Source organism: Salmo trutta, chromosome 5 (assembly GCF_901001165.1).
Source record: "Salmo trutta chromosome 5, fSalTru1.1, whole genome shotgun sequence".
Classification (NCBI taxonomy): Eukaryota; Metazoa; Chordata; class Actinopteri; order Salmoniformes; family Salmonidae; genus Salmo; species Salmo trutta.
In genome coordinates, this window is record NC_042961.1 from 20186794 (window position 1) to 20211069 (window position 24276).

Below are 24276 nucleotides of genomic sequence, written 5' to 3' on the forward strand. Positions count from 1 at the left end.
TGTAAGTGCTACGCATGGAATGCACTGGTTTATTTTTGTTTCAAGTCTAGTTGGACACTGGATGCACATGTATGTGTGAAGTCTCATTCCATAGTACAATAAGGCATTATTAGTGGCTCTCACAATGGGAAAGTCAGTTTTGGTTGGTTACTGTTGCTGTCATGCATATTATAAGCCAATCAACACACAAAGGTAGTAGATAGGAGGGTCAGGCTGTATTTGGTCCTTCATCAACACCAATATGTTTCTCTCCAAACTCCACTGTGCTTTTCATACCAGCAGAGAGCTCAGTAACTCAACACACACAATGAAGGAGGATGTCTAGATCCGACATTGGTGGTTCGATGACAGGCAACACATGCAGGGGAGGGGGGAAACACAATGGGTGATGTCACTGATGAATTTCCAATGCCTACTTCTTCCATGTAAGGACAAAACTGTAGCAAGGCTCCTTGCCATAGCCAGTGATGTTGATGAATGGCCACTCAGGTTTCAATAGCAATGAGATAAATAGAGGAGAACCAGGAGGAGACACAAACCAAGAGTGAACCCCCCCCCCCCAAACACACACACACACAGACAGAGAGAGAGATCGGACTGGGAGAGACAACAACCGGCAGGGAAAAGCATGCTAAACAAGACCATCATTAAAGGCCATCACTGATCAATCGCTCTCCTACCAAAAACCCAGAGAACTGAGAATCAAGTCAATCGGATTTTAATCTCTCAACACAAAACTCCTTCTTTGCCTCCCTCCCTCCCTCCCTCCCACTTTCAGTGGAGAGAAATACGATCTGTTGTGTTTGGCAATATGCTGTGCCTTTTGCTCCATGCTCTGAGGGGAATCTAATTAATATGATAAACGCCATGCTATTCATCCATGCATTCCCATCTGTTCCCACATTCATATGCATATCATCAAAACACAGCCTTTGCAGTATGCTTTGCGGCATTTAAAACATTCTTCTACAGACTGCAATCTTACAGACCGCAATCCTGACCGCACAGGCTGAAGTAATATATATTTTTAAACGTATGGGAAATGTCACACCCAAATATAGCACAGAGAGAGAGACAGAGCGAGAGAGGGGGGGGGGGGAGAGAGAGAGAGAGGGCGAGACAGAGAGAGAGTTATGAAGGACTTACGGATACAGGTGGAGAGGGTGGGGTCAGGGATGAAGCCGACCTTACAGCTGCACCTGTAGCTGCCCATGGTGTTCAGACAGTCTCCGTTGGGACACACGCCCTGCAGCTGGCACTCGTTAAGATCTGCAACAGAAAACCAAGGAGAGGAACGAAGTAATACACTGTTGATATACATATTAGTGTGTATTACACAGTACAGAAAAGAACATGAACTGAATGTGCATAGAATAGAGATGTGTACGCTGACAATTCCACCGATTACCATAATTGGGTTTGTTTCTATACATAAGTTTGTTTAATAACTCACAACAACCGCATTCGTATCATAACCCTGGTGTGGCCCCAACATCACTGTGATGGTCCATGCAATCTGGTTTCCGAGCTGGTCATGGGTGCACCTCAGCCACGCTCAAGGTCCTAAACGATATCATAACCACCATCGATAAGAGACAATTATTCATGTATTCATCGACCTGGCCAAGGCTTTCGACTCTGTCAATCACCACATTCTTATCGGCAGACTCAACAGCCTTGGTTTCTCAAATGACTGCCTCGCCTGGTTCACCAACTACTTCTCTGATAGAGTTCAGTGTGTCAAATAGGAGGGCCTGTTGTCCGGACCTCTGGCAGTCTCTATGGGGGTGCCACAGGGTTCAATTCTCGGGCCGACTCAATTCTCTGTATACATCAATGATGTCGCTCTTGCTGCTGGTGATTCTCTGATCCACCTCTACGCAGACGACACCATTCTGTATACTTCTGGCCCTTCTTTGGACGCTGTGTTAACTAACCTCCAGATGAGCTTCAATGCCATACAACTCTCCTTCTATGGCCTCCAACTACTCTTAAAACGCAAGCAAAACTAAATGCATTATCTTCAACCGATCGCTGCCCACACCTGCCCGCCCGTCCAGCATCACTACTCTGGACGGTTCTGACTTAGAATATGTGGACAACTACAAATACCTAGGTGTCTGGTTAGACTGTAAACTCTCCTTCCAGACTTACATTAAGCATCGCCAATCCAAAATTAAATCTAGAATCTGCTTCCTATTTCGCAACAAAGCCTCCTTCACTCATGCCAAACATACCCTCGTAAAACTGACTATCCTACCGATCCTTGACTTCGGCAATGTCATTTACAAATTAGCCTCCAACACTCTACTCAGCAAATTGGATGCAGTATATCACAGTGCCATCCGTTTTGTCACCAAAGCCCCATATACTACCCAAAACTGCGACCTGTATGCTCTCGTTGGCTGACCCTCGCTTCATATTCGTCGCTAAACCCACTGGCTCCAGGTCATCTATAAGTCTTTGCTAGGTAAAGCCCTGCCTTATCTCAGCTCACTGGTCACCATAGCAGCACCCACCCGTAGCACGCGCTCCAGCAGGTATATCTCACTGGTCACCCCCAAAGCCAATTCCTCCTTTGGCCGCCTTTCCTTCCAGTTCTCTGCTGCCAATGACCGGAACGAACTGTAAAAATCACTGAAGCTGGAGACTCATATCTCCCTCACTAACTTTAAGCACCAGCTGTCAGAGCAGCTCACAGATCACTGCACATGTACATAGCCCATCTGTAAATAGCCCATCCAACTACCTCATCCCCATACTGTTATTTATTTATTTATTTTGCTCCTTTGCACCCCAGTATCTCTACTTGCACATTCATCTTCTGCACATCTATCACTCCAGTGTTTAATTGCTATATTGTAATTATTTCGCCACCATGGCCTATTTATTGCCTTACCTCCCTTATCCTACCTCATTTGCACACACTGTATATAGACTTTTTCTATTGTATTATTGACTGTATGTTTGTTTATTCCATGTGTTGTTGTTTGTGTCGCACTGCTTTGCTTAATCTTGGCCAGGTCGCAGTTGTAAATGAGAACTTGTTCTCAACTAGCCTACCTGGTTAAATAAAGGTGAAATAAATAAATAGAGTCTAACTTGTTAAAGAAGCAACAGCTGGGTAGACATAATATGTCCAGCGGGAAGAAGGTGAACAGAATGCTCTCCCCTGTATACTTCCTTATAACAGGAGACAAGCAGACTTTGTATCCCCTTTCCAACACGGCTGCCTCTTAGCTGTTTATATATATATCGTGTTCATTTGTTTTGGTATCCAGTTTACAAGTGTAGTTTGTCATTGAGAGGGCTAAATATGAAGCATGCTTTCGTGCTAAGTATCCAAAAGGGAGCTTTTGCTCCATCCAGAGTTCCACGTGATTTGTTCCCCTTTAATTCTGTTCAACGGGATTAATATTATCACTTTACATGTTGTTCTTTCTGTTGCAAAAGTGAAAAGATATACCAGAACAGGATCATCACTCATGCACAGAGTGTTCTAGAAGCCTCACACACGACATGGACCGCGTACTTGACAAGAGCAGCATCCCACCAGCATGTGGTACAGGCCACAGCATGTTGATATCCTTCCATGTAATGTCATGGATATTTCAGAGGATACATCTTGACCAGGTTCATGTCACAGGAGGCTCTGCTGTGTTCTGTTAAACTGGAATGGAATCGACAAACAGGGGAAGAGACGTCATTCCCAGGGGCGGGTGAATGAGGGCGTTCCTACTCGTCTCACAGGACAGATGATCCTAATCAGGCAGATCTCAGGAGGAGGAAGATGCCACAACACCCTCTGCTCGGGAATATCAACGAATGGCTATTGTCGTCTACGGGACGCGTTTCCACTGGCGCTTTCACCGTTTTAACACCTGCATCGTTCCTTTAGGCCCCGCCCACATGCGCTGTCAATCACCACACTGACAGAATAATTACCCACAATATACACTCACTATTTCTGTCCCCTCGGGGCCCCACAGAGAGCGGCCCACTGCCTCTGATGACACACAGAGGAGTATGCTGCTCTCTCATCACTTTAATCACTTTGGACTCAGATCCACTGCCTGGACGGGGACAGACCTGCGCGCATTAGTCACCACCACCTTCAGCAGCGCCTGGGAAGCGCTAAACGAGAGTGTGTGGGAGGGAGACTGGCTTGTCCAAGAGAAGTCATACTGAACATGACCCAGCCTAACACCAAGCCTTACCCTCCTCCCCTCACCGCTTCAGGACTCAAATGGCTCACTGGGGAATATTGAATCAGAACCTGGATCAGAACCAGACCCGTCGACTACACGCTACTTTAAACCAGCCGAGCCATCCTCTATCGTCTCTTTTTCCCCTTCATTTGTTATACTGGACAGTCGCACCATATCCAACAATTAGTAAGCACACATACCTAGCTCAAAGGAAAACAAAATGGAGATTCAATCAAAATCAGCTCTGTAAAAAAGGGGTAATAATAAGGGGAACAGGATGTGGTGGATTACAGGATGTGGTGGATTACAGGGTAAAGAGTCACAGCACCTCCACAGGAATAATACATCTGGCCTCCTGGGCCGCCACTCTCCTCAGCCTGGCAGCAGTCCGAATAGGCAGCAGTCAGGCCTCGGCTCCCCTTTCAGAGCCCCTCTCTGCCTAACCACAGTTATGGCACGCGCCTTGGCGCGGTGGCACTCTACCTCATGTAGAACCGGTGGAACCCGGGCAGATGCCCTCTGTTGTTTGTGCCATGCGCTACAGTAACAGTGCCGTCAATGAATGGGATCCCTTTGAAGTGAGTAGGGAGTGATGTCCCCTGATGTTTTCAATGCACCGTCCACTGTTCCAATAGAATTCTCAATGATGTAGAATAATGTCGTGTGCTTAGTGTTGGGCAGTTGTTACTGTAGTAGAGATGCTCACGAGCACAATATTACAGATAAGCCTTCACTATTTCATAACTCCTCTCTGTAAGATCTGGCAGTTCCAACAGCCGGCTATCATAGAGAGAAGCAGAGGTCTGGGTTTCCTGTTGGTTAGAGGAGAGCAGTAGGGGTTCTGTTTTCTGTTGAAAAAGTGAGCAGTCCGTTGTCTCTGAGCAGGCGTGTGGCCTATACACAGACTCTGGTCTCTCTCCCTCCCTTACCCTCCCTCCCCTTGAGTGGAATGCTGAGGGAATGGGCCACAGTGGGTTCAAAAGTCGCTGGGGCAGAGCAGGCTTGATTTAGTGCGACTCCTCTGAAAACGGCCAGGCCCGCCAGCCCTGAAGTATTGTAGTCATTGTTCGCTATCATATCCCAATTCAATACAGATTAGAGAAATCTATCAAATATGGCACCTGCCTCTTTTCCCTCTCTCCCCCGCATGGCTGTTATGGTGTTTGGGGATTGATCACTGACGACCAAGTGGAGCAAGTCAAGAGGAGAAAGAGAAGAAAAACGTTCATATTTGATAGATTTCAGGAGACAACGAATGGCAGCTGACAAACTAGTGTCATAAATGGGCCGAGTCAGTATATCTTTGGAGGACTGGAGGGTGAGGGACCAGCAGAGGGTGCTGTACACAGGTAGACAGGCCCACATCACCCAAGGAAAGAGTAGAGTAGAGAGCACAGGAAACGACACAAAGCGAGAGAATGATCTCCTTGTCAAAATGAAGCATATTCATTCCTCGTCTCTGGATGGTAGCCCTGCTCTCTCGCAGGGTTTTTATGTGGCTGGTGACAAATCACTTCTTTAAGGCTCATTTCTCTTGGCGAAGCCCTCCACCACGCTGAGAAAACAGACTTCTCTCTGCTCTCTGTGTGCGAAAACACAAGCCAAACAATGGCAGTGGTAGTCGCAGAGACGTTGAACAAGAGGTGGACCGCAGCTCTTACCTTGGCAGTGGGAGTTGTTGATGCGCTTGTATCCCTGGGGGCAGTCCATCGCGTGTCTGGATCCTCCTGCTGTCAGAGGAATAGCTGGAGAAGAGAGAGAGATATCTTATTTTTAGGAGACTTTTACATGACTCAGAAGAATATAGAGTATGTACACTTCATTATCTCATAAGAACGTGTTTAATTGACTATGAGAAATAGGTTTTTCAAATGTATTTCTACTGATACTTTGGGGATTGCTCCTGACTTGATGGGAGTAGACAGCATTTGATGACTGATCCCGAATTGTTTAGGCAGGAGGAAGCCCACAGTATCTCTACTCTGCCCTGTTCAACACAAACATGATCCATCAACACCTAGTCAGAACCAGTGTTTCACCAACACATTCACGTGCATACATGCACACAACACACAATTGAGTTTAACACATTCAGGGGAGGTGCCGTCTAAACTCAGCAAAAAAAGAAACGTCCTCTCACTGTCAACTGCGTTTATTTTCAGCAAACTTAACATGTGTAAATATTTGTAAGAACATAACAATATTCAACACCTGAGACATAAACTGAACAAGTTCCACAGACATGTGACTAACAGAAATGGAATAATGTGTCCCTGAACAAAGGGGGGGGGTCAAAATAAAAAGTAATAGTCAGTATCTGGTGTGGCCACCAGCTGCATTAAGTATTGCAGTGCATCTCCTCCTCATGGACTGCACCAGATTTGCCAGTTCTTGCACCAGATTCTTCCACCAAGGCGCCTGCAAGTTCCCGGATATTTCTGGGGGGGAACGGCCCTAGCCCTCACCCTCCGATCCAACCGGTCCCAGACGTGCTCAATGGGATTAAAATCTGGGCTCTTCGCTGGCCATGGCAGAACACTGACATTCCTGTCTTGCAGGAAATCAAGCACACAACGAGCAGTGTGGCTGGTGGCATTGTTATGCTGGAGGGTCATGTCAGTATGAGCCTGTAGGAAGGGTACCACATGAGGGAGGAGGATGTCTTCCCTGTAACGCACAGTGTTGAGATTGCCTGCAATGACAACAAGCTCAGTCCGATGATGCTGTGACACACTGCCGCAGACCATGACGGACCCTCCACCTCCAAATCGATCCCGTTCCAGAGTACAGGCCTCGGTGTAACGCTCATTCCTTTAACGATAAATGCGAATCCAACCATCACCCCTGGTGAGACAAAACCGTGACTGTCAGTGAAGAGCACTTTTTGCCAGCCCTGTCTGTTCCATTGACGGTGGGTTTGTGCCCATAGGCGACGTTGTTACCGGTGATGTCTGGTGAGGACCTGCCTTACAATGGCCTACAAGCCCTCAGTCCAGCCTCTCTCAGCCTATTGCGGACAGTCTGAGCACTGATGGAGGGATTGTGCGTTCCTGGTGTAACTCGGGCAGTTGTTGTTGCCATCCTGTACCTGTCCCGCAGGTGTGATGTTCGGATGTACCGATCCTGTGCAGGTGTTGTTACACATGGTCCTGAAAAAGGGACGTTTCTTCTTTTACTGAGTTTATTACACCTGCATTGCCTGCTGTTTGGGGTTTTAGGCTGGGTTTCTGTACAGCACTTTGAGGTGTCAGCTGATGTAAGAAGGACTATATAAATACATTTGATTTGATTACAGTTGCTCCGTTTATCCTAACTTCAGGCTAGAGGTAACGTCAGGAAACCTGCCACGGATAAAACCATCACACTTTTTTGGGATTGACGACAGGGTGCTTGAATCCTTCTTTCATCTCCATCACTAATTCATGGTCCTATCCTCCTGACGCAGGCCTCTCCGTTTACTGCCATTGTCTGATAGCTGTTTGAGGACTAGAATAGTGATCTCAAGCTTACCTCGAGGGAAAATGTGATTCATGGCAAAAATAAAACATTGAATACAAAAGGAAACCTTGTTTGCTCCCATATGGATTTTAGTTGCGTGCCAGCACAAGCAACCATTATCATGAAGAAAAACATTTACGGGAAAATAAGGGCAAAAAAAAAAATGTCTCTCACATGGTGCACACATGCACAGCAACTGAACAAACCCATGAACAAACACTTGCTCTCCTGCATTCAACTTTCTTATCCCTGGCCACACAAACACCCTCTTACCTCTACTTCCAAATGCCAAACATCATGTAGCCATACTACACTAGATGACATAAAGTATGTTGAAACCTGCTTGTCGAACATCTCATTCCAAAATCATGGAGTTCAAATCAAATCTTATTGGTCACATACACATGGTTAGCAGATGTTATTGCGTGTGTAGCGAAATGCTGATGTTTCTAGATTTGCCAGAGCAGCAATACCTAACAGGTAATATCTAACAAATTCCACGACAATACACACAATCGAGTGAAGGAATGGGATGAGAATATATAAGTCTAAAATATATGGATGAGCAGAGACAGAGCGGCTAAGATGCAATAGATAGTAAAGAATAGATAGTGAAGGATACAGTATATACATATGAGATGAGTAATGCGAGATATGTAAACATTCTTGAAGTGGCATTATTAAAGTGACTATTGTTCCATTTATTAAAGTGGCCAGTGATATCAAGTCTGTATGTAGGCAGCCGCCTCTCTGTGCTAGTGGTGGCTGTTTAACAATCTGATGGCCTTGACCGCACCACCCTCTGGAGAGCCCTGTGGTTGTGGGCGTTGCAGTTGCCGTAGCAGACGGTGATACAGCCCGACAGGATGCTAAAAATTGTGCACCGGTAAAAGTTAGTGAGGGTTTTCAGTGACAAGCCACATTTTTTCAGCCTCCTGAGGTTAAAGAGGCCCTGCTGCGGCCTTCTTCACCACACTGTCTGTGTGGGTGGACCATTTCAGTTTGTCTGTGATATGTACAACTTTTCACCTTCTCCACTGCTGTCCCGTCGATGTGGATAGGGGGTGCTCCCTTTGCTGTTTCCTGAAGTCCACGATCATCTCTTCTGTTTTGCTGACATTGAGTGAGAGGTTATTTTTTTACCTCCTCCCTGTAGGCCGTCTCGTCGTTGTTGGTAATCAAGCCTACCACTGTAGTGTCGTCTGCAAACTTGATGATTGAGTTGGAGGCGTGCATGGCCACACAGTCATGGGTGAACAGGGAGTACAGGAGAGGACTGAGAACGCACCCTTGTGGGGGCCCCAGTGTTGAGGATCAGCGGGGTGGAGATGTTGTTTCCTACCCTCACCACCTGGGGGTGGCCCGTCAGGAAGTCCAGGACCCAGTTGCACAGGGTGGGATCGAGACCCGGGGTCTCAAGCTTAATGATGAGTTTGGAGGGTACTATGGTGTTAAATGCTGAGCCAACGAACAGCATTCTTACATAGGTCTTCCTCTTGTCCAGATGGGATAGGGCAGTGTGCAGTGTGCTGACGATTGCATCGTCTGTGGACCTATTGGGGCGGTAAGCAAATTGGAGTGGGTTTAGGATGTCAGGTAGGGTGGAGATGATATGATCCCTGACTAGTCTCTCAAAGCATTTCATGATGACAGAAGTGAGTGCTATAGGGCGATAGTCATTTAGTTCAGTTACCTTAGCTTTCTTGGGAACAGGAACAATGGTGGCCATCTTGAAGCATGTGGGGACAGCAGAATGGAATAGGGATTGATTGAATATGTCCGTAAACACTCCAGCCAGCTGGTCTGCTCATGCTCAAGGGGACGCGGTAAGGGATGCAATCTGGGCCAGCAGCCTTGCGAGGGTTAATAGGTTGAAATGTTTTACTCACGTCGGCCACGGAGGACAGCCCACAGTCTTTGGTAGCGGGCAGTGTCTGTGGCACTGTATTGTCCTCAAAGCGCGCAAAGTTGTTGTTTAATTGGTCTGGGAGCAAGACGTCGATGTCTGCAAAGGGGCTGGTTTTCTTTTTGTAATCCGTGAAGGTCTGTAGACCCTGCCACATACGTCTTGTGTTTGAGCCGTTAAATTGCGACTCCACTTTGTCTCTATACTGACGCATTGCTTGTTTGATTGCCTAACTACACTGTCATGTTTCCAGTTGCCTTGCCATAATTAAATGCGGTGGTACGTGCTTTCAGTTTTGCACAAATGCTGCCATCTATCCAGTTTCTGCTTGGTCGCCCCTTTGCTGCTATAGCAGCCTTCACTCCTCTGGGAAGGCTTTCCACTAGATGTTGTAACATTGCTGCAGGGACTTGCACTTGCTTCCGTTCAGCCACAAGGGCATTAGTGTGGTCGGGCACTGATGTTGGGCAATTAGGTCTGGCTCGCAGCCGGCGTTCCAATTTACACCAAAGGTGTTTGATGGGGTTGAGGTCAGGGCTCTTTGTGCACGAGGGCATTGTCATGCTGAAACAGGAAAGGACCTTCCCCAAACTGTTGCCACAAAGGTGGAAGCACAGAATCGTCTAGAATGTCATTGTATGCTGCAGTGTTAAGATTTCCCTTCACTGGAAACTAAGGGGCCTAGCCCGAACCATGAAAAACAGCACCAGACCATTATTCCTCCTCCAAACTATACAGTTGGCACTATGCATTCTGGCAGGTAGCGTTCTCCTGGTATCCGCCAAACCCAGATTTGTCCGTAGGACTGCCAGATGGTGAAGCGTGATTCATCACTCCAGAGAACTTGTTTCCACTGCTCCAGAGTCCAATGGCGGCGAGCTTTACACCACTCCAGCCGACGCTTGGCATTGCGCATGGTGATCTTAGGCTTGTGTGCGGCTGCTCCGCCATTGAATCCCATTTCATGAAGTTCCAGACAAACAGTTCTTGTGCTGACGTTGCTTCCAGAGGCAGTTTGGAACTCGGTAGTGAGTGTTGCATCGGAGGAAAGATGATTTTTACACACTACGCAGGGAAGAAATTTGACGAACTGACTTGTTGGAAAGTTGGCATCCTATGACGATGCCACGTTGAAAGTCACTGAGCTCTTCAGTATGCGCCATTCTACTGCCAATGTTTGTCTATGGAGATTGCATGGCTGTGTGCTCAATTTTATAGACCTGTCAGAAACGGGTGTGGCTGAAATAGCCAAATCTACTAATTTAAAGGGGTGTCGACATACTTTTGTGTATTTAATTTCCAAAGGTTGACATTAATTGCTTTCATTGTAAAAACTCGCCATTTCAAAGCTGAGGGGTGATCGCAAATGGAGACTTTACTCAAAGTCAGGGGTTTATGCATTATGCCAAGTCTGTTGCAAAACGTTTCTTAAACGGAATGAAACGGGGAGGGACCTACCTTAATTTTTCCAAAATAAACTTGTTTTAGTTGCACAAATGTTTGGACTAATGATTCCACCCTGCTTAAGGTAAGAAGGGGGATATAGATCTACTGTGGCAGACGGAAGTACTGTTGGAGGGCTTTTCAGGCCCGGTAACAGGGTGGCACCCAAATACCTGAAAGCAGATTGCTAGCTTGCTTAACAGGGAACAAGGCTATGTTTGTTTGCGCGTAAGCCAATTTATTTACCAGTTACAACTGTCTCCGGGGCACAATGGAGCAGTTCACACAGGGCCCGCACATAAATGCTAACCTCACTCCCCTGGCATTCCTGACTTTCAACACAGCCAGACATTACACTGTGCCTTTGTACCTTCCAATGACAGGAGCCTTTGGGAACAAACTGGTGAAGAACTATAGGTTTTGTTCCATGTGGAAACCAGAGAAGCATTGGGAAAAGAAAATGTGACTGGATGCGTGGGGATTTCTGAACATGAAAGAGTCTACTTGTTAAGTAAGACAGGAGTACAAACTAACCAAGTTAAACTCTATTCTCAGGCCCAACAGGGAAAAGGCTCCCTGACAGAAAATTAGGTGATGAAAAACTGATTAACTAAATAAGCTTTCATAAGATTAATGATCAAAGCATAATGATTTAATCTCCAAAGTGCGGTGAGGGTGCAGAGTACTTTGATGCCTGTCTGATTGAGGCAGACAAATCTAATAGTATTTTTCTGGGCTACAAATTAGTTTATGAATTCTTATTGAGTACAACAGGGTTGCCCAACTGCCGGCCTGCGACTGATTTGATTTAGCCCCCCAAGTTTTCTGAGTACAACGGGGGGGCATAAAAGACTGTAAAAACACCAGCAAATCAGCTCCAAGTGATTTTAATTTTGGAACTCTGTTCCAAAGTATTCACAAACATAATAGACAGTTAGTTACACGTGCGTATATGTAACTGGTGTGAAATGGCTCGCTAGTTAGCGGGGTGCGTGCTAATAGCGCTTCAAATCGGTGACGTCACTCGCTCTGAGACGTTTGAAGTAGTTGTTCCCCTTGCTCTGCAAGGGCCGCGGCTTTTGTGGAGCGATAGGTTATGATGCTTCGATGGTGTTAGTTGTTGATTTGTGCAGAGGGTCCCTGTTTTGAGCACAGGTAGGGGCGAGGAGATGGACGGAAGCAAAACTGTTACATACGCAAATGTAGGCAATGTTTGAAATTATGTTTTTGTCAAATATTACATCTGTTTGGGCTTCTAGCGGTAAATTTGCAGTCACAAATTATTTCGAATTATGTTCCAGCCCCCTGATCACCCGCTCAAAAAAACAATTAACCCGCAGCTGAATGTAGCTGATGATCCGTGGAGTACAAGCTATTCAGGTGAAGATATCCATCTCCCTCCAGTTAAATGATGAAAACACATATTTTCAACCACATCCCACCCCCGTCTCCTCCCACCATCCCCTTTCCCCCAATCTCTCATAGATCCAATAGCTGTGGCATGAAGGAAACAAAGATAATTATAGAGAGTTCTTTAAGCAGCACTCTGGGGAGGTTGTTGGAATGGCCAAATGCTCACAAGGGCCTAAACCTTCCTTAGCCGTCTCCACTGGGTAACAACCAGCTAAAATAACCCAGGAAGAGAAAGACAGGACAGCCATGTGGGAACTCAGACTACTGGCATGGAGACATCCAGGCTTGTTTCTTGAACAGATCTCTTCTCAAAATAAACCTACGGGGCCAAAAGCCGACCACCTTTTTTTTATCTGGATAAACACAAGGGTCATATAATGTTCTCAACTTAATACAGTGTTCCTGAAATACAAGTCTAAGATTCGTATTGAAGATAGGCTAGCAGTGCCTAAAGAGCAGCTGTACTGAAATGACTGGGCTGGACATTTGAAGTAGCTTGGCTACATTATGTAATGTGTCTATGGTGTTAAGAGAAAAGGCCATGTCATGTTTTTGAAACCAGACCTCCACATTTCTCTCCTAGCATTTTTGTTAGTATTCTAGCATAGTTCAAACGTTCCAGAACTATAAACACAAAAAAAGGGAATGATCAAGATAATGTGTCTCGGTTTTAGTCTGGGTCTATACAAATGAAGTTATTTCCAAATATGGATGAAACACGGCAATGTTGTAATGCTCATCTGGGGGTAAGAGAGTGAACCGTTTTCACCACTCTTAAAATAAAGTTATTAGAGGATTACCATGAGGTGAGTCAGTGGACTAGACCCAGGGGTCCGGTTATTGGAACATTACTGTGGGTCTGGGTCTGTTCAGCACATTCACACTCGCGTGTCTTCACAAAATTCATCTGTTTCTCCAACTCCCCCCCCACCCACCCACCCTTCCTTCATACCCCTCCTTCATACCCCTCCTTTGTCATTCTCAAGCTGTAAAAAACGATTTTCCCATTTTTTGGCAGAAGCTGGGGTTCCAACGTGTTGATTGTCTCGACACAAAAACTCCCTTTCTTGGATGCAGTTATGAAGTGAGAAACTGCACATGCCAGTAAACTGCTTCCACAGTGCCAGTAAAGTGTATTACCTGATTTATCTTCAACTACTGTGTCTCGGCAGCAAATATCCACACAGTATTCACATAGCTGAGACAAATTTCAAACGGGCTGAGATGTCCTTATTTGGGTGTACAGTTCATCTGTCTCTGTCTCGCTCCCTGTCTATCCCATGACAGTCTCTCTCACTCCCCATTTGTCATATGACAAAGTTCAACCACTATAATCCACACCAGTCAAAGAGTGTTACTTGTATTACACTGGTACTTACATGGTTTTGGGCACTTCTGGCATTTGTGGAACCCCCAGGATGTTCCGATGCTCTGACAGCATTCTTCCTGCTTGCTGAGACCAGGGAGGGCCTTGCCACACTGGAATTTAGAAGAGAGTGTGTAGGAGAATGAGAATGAGGAAGAGAGGAGAGAGAGAAACAGAGAGAAAGGAACAGCAGGAGGAGAGATTAAGAGGGTGAATTCAGTATTTTCAGAAGGGAAAAAAACTCCCTCCACTTTCTTAGTGTCATTTTTATTCCCCCCAAAATATTAGATGCACAGGGTTGCAGATGTAGTTGCAGTGTACAGTGAAATACTTAAGCTCCAACAGCGCAGGTGTGAAGGAAACAATAAAAGCAACAATAAGAATAAATACATATTTACATCTGTGACAATGATACATATAAATGTCTATTGGAAGGCCTCCCGAGTGGTGCATCGCAGTGCTAAAGGCGTCACTACAGATCCGGGTACAATCCCGGGCTGTGTCGCGGCCGGCCGCGACCGGGAAACCCATGAGGCGGCGCACATTTGGCCCAGCGTCGTCCGGGTTAGGGGAGGGTTTGGCCGGCTGGAATGTCCTTGTCCCATCACGCTCTAGTGACTCCTGTGGTGGGCCGGGCGCATGCACGCTGACACAGTCGTCGGTTGGACGGTGTTTCCTTGAACACATTGGTACAGCTGGGTTAAGCGAGCAGTGTGTCAAGAAGCAGTGTGGCTTGGCTGGGTCGTGTTTCGGAGGATGCATGGCTCTCGATCTTCGCCTCTCCAGAGTCCGTACGGGAGTTACAGCAATGGGACAAGACAGTAACTACCAATTGGATATCACAAAATTGGGGAGAAAAAGGGGCCCAAAAAAAAAAAACATGTAAATTGGGGTGTAAGCAGGGTAATTGTCCATTGGGGGGTCCAAAGGGAGAACAGCGGAGGCAGAAGGAGCAGGTAGCTGACTAGTAGTGGCTATTCAGCAGCCTGATGGTCTGGGGGTAGAAGTTATTGGCCTGTCTGATAGTTTTAGCCATGCCCTCATATGAGTGATGGAAGTGGGGAGAACAGGCCGTGGCTGAGGTCCCTGATGATCTTTGCCTTCCTGCAACACCTGGTTTTGTAGGTGTCCTGGATGGCAAGCAGTGTGCACCAAATGGTGCATTCGGGCTGGACATTCTGTTGTTACTTGAAGTAGCTTGGCTATATTATGTAACGTGCCTATGGTGTTGAGAGAAAGGAGGTGTCATGTTTCTGAAACCAGACCACATTTTTTTGTTAGCATTCTATCATAGTTCAAATGTTCCCGAACTATAAACAAAAAAAGAGAAAGATCAAGATAATGCGTCTAGGTTTTAGCCTGGGTCTGTACAAATGAAGTTATTTCCAAATACGGATGAAGCACAGCTGAGCGTAAAACCCTCTGTAGTGCCTTGCGGTCAGCGGCGGTGGAGTTCCAGGCTGTGATGCAGCCCGACAGTATGCTCTCGATGGTGCTCCTGTAGAACACTGCGAGGGCCCTCGAGGACAAGATTCATTTCTTCAGCCTCGTGAGGTTAAAGAGTCGCGGTCGTGCCTTCTTCACCACGGTGTCCTTGTGGTTTGACCATTTCAGCTCCTCAGAGATGTGTACACAGAGGAATTAAACATTTTTGACCGTCTCCATGGCGGCCCCGTTGATGAGGAAGGGGTCGTGACCAGCCTGGTTCCTCCTGAAGTCCATAATCAGCTCCTTTGTTTTTCTGATGTTGAGGGAGAGGTTGTTTATCTGGCACCATACCGTCAGAGTGCCTACCTCCTCCCTGTAGGCCGTCTCGTCGTTGTTGGTAATCAGGCCTACTACTGTCGTGTCGTCAGCGGCCTGTCAGGAAGTCCAGGACCCAGTTGCATAGTGAGGAGTTCAGTCCCAGGGCAGTGAGGTTTGTGGTGAGCTTAAAGGGCACTGTAGTCAAACAGCCTCCTCACATATCCATTCCTCTTATCTAGGCGGGTGAGTGCAGTGTGCAGCGCAATGGCGATTGAGTCGTCCGTGGATCTGTCGGGCGGTAGGCGAGTTGGAGAGGCTCGGGTGTGTCGGGGAGGGAGGAGGTGATGTAGTGTTTGACTAGCCTCTCGAAGCCCTTCATGATGACAGAAGTGAGTGCTACGGTTCAGTAGTCATTCAGTTACTTTCCCTTTCTTGGGCACGGCGATGATAGTGGACATCCTGAAGCAGGTGGGGATAACGGCCTGTTAGAGAGAGATTGAAAATGTCCAAAAACACCACAGCTAGCTGGTCTGCACCTGCTCGGAGGGCGCGGCTCGGGATGCCGTCTGGTGCCGGCAGCCTTGCGAGGGTTAACACGTTTGAATGACTTACAGTACATACGTCTTCCTTGGAGACCGTAAGCACGTAGCCCTCGTTGTTCTCAGGGGCTCTCACCGGCAGCTCAGAGTCGTTTGGCTCGAAGTGTGAGAAAAAGGTGTTTAGCTCGTCGGGTACGTACAGCATTGGTGTCCGCGACGTGACTGGCTTTCTTTTTGTAATCCGTGATCGTTAGAAGCCCCCTTCCACATACGCCTCGTATCCGACCCGCTGAATTGCTCCTCCACTTGGCTGGCTGAAGGAAAAAAGCCGCACAATAATGCCTCACGACATGGGCTTGTGTGCATCAGCATTACACAACGCCCTTCTGTCACTCCAACTCCAACTCTCAGACGGAACGGTTCTATTATAGAACATCCCGTCGTCCAGCCTCCCTCAGATCAACGCACACTGATAAGGGAACAGACCTCAGTTCCTCGCCTGCTGATGGAGCCTTATCACCACAACGTCAATCTGACCGCAAAATGTAAACCAAATTGAATGGTGATCTGAAGTGGATAAGACGGGCGAGATGCCAATACTGCTAATAACTTTGGATGTATTAAAGCACTGACATGAGTTATGGGGCTATTTCTAGATGGGGAAAAGTTGTTTGGTGTTGATAGCATCTTTATTCTCGGAGTATAAAAGGCCAGCAGACTGAAAAATGAGAGTCTCTACACCTGGATTGATTTAAATTGAGTCACGTTTGTTTTTGTCCTCTAAACACACATCAATTTCGATTAGCGTAGATTAGTTTGATGGACAAACAGCTCCTTTGATTGTGTTTTTTTCAAATGCGAAGAATGATCAATGGCTGGCATTGAAGCAGAACTCATTAACTTGTTTATCCACAAAGCCAACCAATAGCTCTTTCTCTCCCTCATATTTCCACTCTCTTTCTCCAACCCCCACCTTTCCCCCTGTCCTTCTCTGATCTGTCTTCCAATACTCTCACTCTGCACTCTCAACACTTCCAGATTCCCCCCTGTCCCTCTCTGACCTGTGTGCCGGTGGTCTCCTGGAAGCAGCGTCCCAGCTGGCTCTTGGAGGAGACGGGCTGGTACTGGGGGACGTAGCTCTGCTGGTTGGGGTAGATGATGTTGTGTCCCTGCTGCTGGATGTTCTGTCTGCTGTCTGAGTGGTGGTAGGTGTAGCGAGACTGGGTCTGGGATTGGCCATTCTGCCCATTGCCTTTCACCTTCTGCCCATTGGCATCCAGCTGGGAGACCTGATGTATCTGCACCGAGGCCTCCGGAGGATGCTTCACATGGATGTTCACGATGCTGGGGGCATATTTCACTGGGGGAGACGAAGTAAAAGAGGATATATGGGGTGAAAGTTACTGAAAAGAGCAAGTTAATGTTCTATGACTGCACTTTAGATGTACACTTATTGGATACTCCTTCGTATTTCTACCTATATGCCCTTGGATAAAAATGAACAAAATGTTAAAAAAAATATATATATATATATATTATATATATCCCTCCATCTTACCAGGGTTCTGTCCATTGCTGAAGGTGAGGGGCAGAGTGTGAGTGGAGTGAATCTGGGACGTCTGCTGCTGCCCTTTCTGGCGCTGCTGCCCATTCCCGTTCTGAACAGGCATCTGGCAGAACCTCCCCGTATAGGTAGCCGGGCACTGACACTTGTCCCTGGCACTGCACTTTCCTCCATTCATGCAGGGCAGATGGCATACCACTAAAAAACACAAAGAATGTGAAGTTTAGCCAGCTGTGCCCACAGGTGACAGCAAAACCCAATGACATTCCACACACACAGCCACACACTTTACAGCAGTTTATTGTTGGAGAAAAGGTTTAACTCGGAGGCGGGTCTATCTTTAAATAAACAGCAAGTAGACAAAACAACCATTGTTTACGAACTTTGTTTGACATTTCATGATGAGTTACCTTCCAATATTATTGTCTTCTCTGATTGCCCTCTCTCGCTCTCTCTCTCTCGCTCTCTCTAGCCTCCACATGCCACGGACCTCCTCGAGGAAGTTTGTGCTTTGGCACAACAAGATATGAAGCAGGAATCTCGAGCTACAACATTAGGAGGCATGATGGATCCATCCAGACCCAGGAGAACAAAGCCCGTGTTGTTCAGACATTGTTCACATCTTTGCCATCGTCTTCCAGAGTTCCACGACTTCACACACTCAGCTCAGTGTCCAAACACTGCCCGACTCCCCCACCATCAATATTCATCACAAAGATGCAAGGAGGTGGATGGAAAATGACCCATTACGCTTGGAGACCGCATAATTCCTCAGCAAATCTGGCTTAATTGAGGAGGCTGTAATGTATTCAGCCCTGGGGTTTGTTTTCCATCATAACAGTCATCAAGACCTCTGCCCGGTTCTGAGGGAGACCTCAGGCCCAGATAAGGCTACTTGAGGCTAAGACCCAAACCACATGACAGAGGTGTGCACAGGAAAGTATTACACTGGGAGTTCAAGGTCTTTACTGTAAATACCTTGCTGTCGGTACTAGAAATTGAGTAAGTGCCATTCTTCTTTTGTATTCTCTCTCTCAGCCCACCATTCACACCGAAAGTCTCACTTTTCTCTTTCTCTTTCTCTCGCTCTTCCTCTGTCTCAGAGTTGTCAGTCACCCAAGGCTTATTCACCCACAAAGGAATTTCCTTCATAGCTCCAGCTAGTCTTCACACGCACCGCACACGCCAACACACCACTCACCTCCGCTAACCATGCACCACAAGCCAGATAAAAACAAAACAAAAAAAATAGATATATATACAATTAAAACTAGAACATTAAGCGCTCCATTCAGGCAGTACTTTTCCATAATTGCGAGGCTGAAGGACGTTCTGCGGAGGGTTAGTTTGCCGAGGCGTCCTCTGGAAAAGAGCTGAGGGAACCGAATCCCCCCCAGTGTATTTGAAATATGTGTCAATGGCGTGTGGGTCGGCGGCATGAATCAAACTGTCAGCCCAGCCAGGAGCCGGCTAGCAGACAGAGTGTGGAGCACGTGCGTGCGTGCGTGCGTGTGTGTATTGGACTCCGCTGCCTAGTCCTCACTTTTGTCTCCCCAGAGTCACCCAGAAATATACGCAGTTGGCTGATCGCTGACCTGGGGGGGGGGGAGAGATATTACTGACACTAAACCACCCTGTCTGCTTCCGTTTCCACCAATGGGAATACCTGCTGCCCATGAGGAATATCTTGGCTGCCTGGGTCTGTTGTCCTTTCTACCAGGGCAGGAATCTCCTCAGCAAACCACCAGTCAATTGCTCAATTGAGCGAGAGGGAACTAGTAATCACCCTCTTCTGCCACTCCATTACAAATGGTAGGAAAGCATGTCAAACACAGCTGAAATTCCTGGAAGGTGTAATGTGCTATAATGTTCCACACATACAGGAAATGTAATCACATGCTTTTCAGGCCTTAAGAGGCAATCTTAGCTAGCGTTTCAAGTTGAAAAGCTGTTTCAAATTCATTGGAGAGAAAGTTAAACATGTTCCATCTATAACAACATTCCTACCCGAACTACAAAGAAAGAGGCTGATTCTTTGTCCTGTGGCCTATAGGTCGTGTTCAGTGCCTCCCAGTCACTACTGTACTGTACACATATTGCATCCATGTATTTTGTTTAATTTAGTGTGTTTTCCCTAGAAAGGGACAAGCACAGTTTGGTAGGATTTGCAGTGTTGAAACATAATGACAGCTGTAACACATCTGCCTTTCCCCAACCCTCTCATTATGGTGACAACAAGACTGCTCCCAAACCTCACATCCCTGCTGCCTCTGACTCTCTGGCCCTGCCACACACTGCTGTTTGAAGTCCTCTCTCTCTCTCTGCCCAGCCCCAGCCAGCCCCAGCCAGCCCCAGCCAGCCCCAGCCAGCCCCAGCCAGCCCCAGCCAAGTCTGACCTATGTCATTACCATGCAGCTGGTGGCATTAGGAGCATCAGGTGATTTCCTGTTTGATGTGCAAAGACATCTCAGGGAATACGGGTTATTATTCACATATGGGATGTCTGGAAGAGACAGGATCCATGTAAAATGTGCTTTGAGAGGGTGTAATTGGCCAATCAAATCAAATTGTATTTGTCACATGTGCCGAATACAACAGGTATTGACCTAATAGTGAAATGCTTAGTGACAAGACCTTAATTAACCAACAAAAATAAGTGTTAAGAAAGTCCTAAATCATTTACTAAATAATCTGAAATAAACAAATAGAAAAATAACATCATTAAAGAGCGACAATAAAATAACAGTAACGAGGCTATATACAGGGGGGTACCGGTACAGAGTCAATGTGCGGGGGCACTGGTTAGTCGAGGTAATATGTACATGTAGGTAGAGGTAAAGTGGTTGACAAACCGCCACACGTAGCAAGACTGGTCATTTAAACAAAGCAGAAGCTATACATGATAATCATTGGTTTGATGGAACCCACATCAAATCATATTGGAGGAGTACGTATGGCCATACATATTTCCTGACCACGTGACCTGACCAGGAACAACTCTCGGCTCTATGGATGAGGTTTATCAAGTTCAAGTTAGTTTACTTGTCATATACACGATATACACTCAGGGGACAGTTTATTAGGTACACCACCCGTTTAACCTGTTACATCTAGGGGGCAGTAATTTCACGGCTGGATAAAAAACGTACCCGATTTAATCTGATTATTAGTCCTGCCCAGAAACTGGAATATGCATATAATTATTAGCTTTGGAGAGAAAACACTCCAAAGTTTCTGAAACTGTTTGAATGGTGTCTGTGAGTATAACAGAACTCCTATGGCAGGCAAAAACCTGAGATGCTTCTGTTCAGGAAGTACCCTGTCTGAACATTTCTTGCCCTTCTTTATTATCTCTGTCGTTTACAAAGGATCTCTGCTCTTACGTGACAATTCTCACGTCAACAATGGAGTCTCACAGCCCGGGAAAAACAGGAATGATGTCATTCAAAGCCCTGGCTGAAGCACACGAGAGCAAATGCTGAGTGGTCAGTCAATGGACTAAGCCTTAGGCGCGTGACACGCCCCGCCCCCGGCTTTTGGTTTTTTCCTCAGTTTACAGACAGGCAGATTCCCGGTCGGAATATTATCGCTTCTCTACGAGATAAATTGCATAAATATTGGTTTTAAACAGCGGTTGACATGCTTCGAAGTACGGTAATGGAATATTTCGAAATTTTTTGTCATATTTTGCGTCATGCTCGTGGCCGAGATTTAGCGTTGGGATAGTGTCTAGAACGCACGAACAAAACGTCGCTGTTTGGATATAACGATGGATTATTTGGGACCAAACCTACATTTGTTATTGAAGTAGAAGTCCTGGCAGTGTATTCTGATGAAGAACAAGCAAGGTAAGAACATTTTTCTTATAGGAAATGTGATTTTGGTGAAGGCTACACTGGGTGGGTGTCTAAATAGCTAGCCCTGTAACGCCGGGCTATGTACTTACATTATTGCAAAATGTGCTTCATCCGAAAAGCTATTTTAAAATCGGACATATCGAGTGCATAGAGGAGTTCTGTATCTATAATTCTTAAAATAATTGTTATGCTTTTTGTGAACGTTTATCGTGAGTAATTTAGTAAAATCACCGGAAGTGTTCGGTGGGAATGCTAGTTCTGAACGTCACATGCTAATGTAAAAAGCTGGTTTTTGATATAAATATGAACTTGATTGAACAGACATGCATGTATTGTATAACACAATGTCCTAGGTGTGTCATCTGATGAAGATCATCAAAGGTTAGTGCTGCATTTAGATATGGTTTGGGTTTATGTGACATGATATGCTAGCTTGAAAAATGGCTGTGTGATTATTCCTGGCTGGGTACTCTGCTGACATAATCTAATGTTTTGCTTTCGCTGTAAAGCCTTTTTGAAATCGGACAGTTTGGTTAGATAAAGGAGAGTCTTGTCTTTAAATAGCTGTAACATAGTCATATGTTTGAAAAGTGTAAGTTTTCGGATTTAGAGGAGTTTGAATTTCGCGCCCCGCCCATCATTGGATATTGGAGCAGACGTTCCGCTAGCGGAACGTGTAGATGTAAGAAGTTAAGGAAATGGTTTGATCCTACAGACAGTGAGTCACGTGGCCGTGGTTTGCTATATACTGTAAAGCAGACAGACAGGCATCGAGGCATTCAGTTATTGTTCAATTGAACGTTAGAATGGGCAAAACGAGTGACCTAAGCGACTTTGAGCGTGGTATGATTAGGGCTGTGGCACTCATTACATTTTGTCAGCCGGTGAATGTCAAGCAAATAACTGCCGGTCTCACGGTAATTGACCATTAATTAACAAACACATTTAGCATCTCCTGGCTTCCACTCATAGCCGACAAGCCACTGATGCAGACCTTTGGAACATCTACATTTTAAAAACTCTAATAAGTCCATAGCCTACACCATCACAATAAATCCATGATGTATTTTAGACAGGTCTAAAGAAACATTATGATAGGAAGAAGATGTAGTCTATTTCAGAAGAACAAAATAACACAGTCCTTGTCCTTATGTTAGGCCCTGATCTGGCTATGCCATTTTGCTGTGGGCAACACTAGTTAATTTAGCAGACAAGATTTGCTTAGAAGTCCGTGGCATTATTTTATAGTATGAAGAATACAATTGAACAAAGCTGAATAAAATAGAAAGGATGTTTTCCCCAAAAGATTTGAGGGAGTGCAAACATGCTATTCTTGTTGAGCGGTTAACAAAGAAACAGGTCTTCCTATATGCTTAATTTAGAGGTATTTATGCAACTTTAGTTGTGATCAAAACATATTGCCCAACATTTGTATTTTTAATACATTCTAAGGCTGCATGATGCGACTCTAATGATCATTTGAAAAAAGTTGAAAAAAGACATGAGCTTCGCTTTGTTATTTGCACAGACTGTACACATTTCATCAGTCTCTCATTCAATTTGACAAGCACTTGATAATCCCTTTAATTTCCCGGCGGCATCCCCTTTGTGTGGCCGTAATGCCCCCTAAAAAAATCTATGCCTTTTTGTGCCATTGGGCTGAACATAATAATTAGAATTCCCTTCTCCCGGCTGCGTGCTCCGAAGCACCTCTCACGCACACGGCTCTCTCAGATAGCTCAACTATTATTGCCAATGCCCGTCACGTGATAGGGGTCTATCTCACAGGCTACAAGTGAAGACAGACACACATTTGAAAGAAAAGCACTTTTTTTGTCCATTAAAATAACATCAAATTGATCAGAAATACAGTGTAGACATTGTTAATGTTGTAAATGATTATTGCAGCTGGAAACGGCAGATTTTTAATGGAATATCTACATAGGCGTACAGAGGCCAATTATCAGCAACCATCACTCCTGTGTTCCAATGGCACGTTGTGTTAGCTAATCGAAGTTTATCATTTTAAAAGGCTAATTTATCATTTGCAATAATGTTAACACAGCTGAAAACTATTGTCCTGATTAAAGAAGCAATAAAACTGGCCTTTTTTAGACTAGTTGAGTATCTGAAGCATCAGCATTGGGGGTTCGATTACGGGCTCAAAATGGCCAGAAACAAACAAACCTTTCTTCTGAAACTCGTCAGTCTATTCTCTTTCTGAGAAATTAAGGCTATTCCATGCGAGAAATTGCCAAGAAACTGAAGATCTCATACAATGCTGTGTACTACTCCCTTCACAGAACAGTGCAAACTGGCTCTAACCAGAATAGAAAGAGGAGTGGGAGGCCCCGGTGCATAACTGAGCAAGAGGGCAAGTACATTAGAGTGTATAGTTTGAGAAACAGACGGCTCACAAGTCCTCAACTGGCAGCTTCATAAAATAGTACCCGCAAAACACCAGTCTCAACGTCAACAGTAAAGAGGCGACTCCAGGATGCTGGCCTTCTAGGCAGAGTTGCAAAGAAAAAGCCATATGCAAAAGAACAGACACTGGACAGCCTAGAAGGCCAGCATCCCGGAGTCACCTCTTCACTGTCATCAAAACTATGAAATAACACATATGGAATCATGTAGTAACCAAAAAAAGTGTTCAACAAATCAAAATATATTTTATATTTGAGATTCTTCGAGATTCTTTGCCTTGATGACAACTTTGCACACTCTTGGCATTCT

General features: G+C 45.7%; 1 protein-coding gene across 7 annotated transcripts in view; it reads right to left on the minus strand.

Moving 5' to 3' along the window:
- The window catches only part of LOC115193820 (latent-transforming growth factor beta-binding protein 1), a 124584-nt gene that overhangs the window by 55122 nt on the left and 45186 nt on the right, over positions 1-24276 (minus strand). For all 7 annotated transcript variants that reach the window (XM_029752869.1, XM_029752872.1, XM_029752870.1 and 4 more), the window contains exons 6-10: positions 17678-17881; positions 17181-17479; positions 13848-13947; positions 5870-5953; positions 1147-1269 (exon numbers count right to left, since the gene is read on the minus strand). In XM_029752869.1, coding sequence (XP_029608729.1) covers positions 1147-1269; positions 5870-5953; positions 13848-13947; positions 17181-17479; positions 17678-17881 — 810 coding nt within the window. The remainder of the gene's footprint in view (positions 1-1146; positions 1270-5869; positions 5954-13847; positions 13948-17180; positions 17480-17677; positions 17882-24276) is intronic.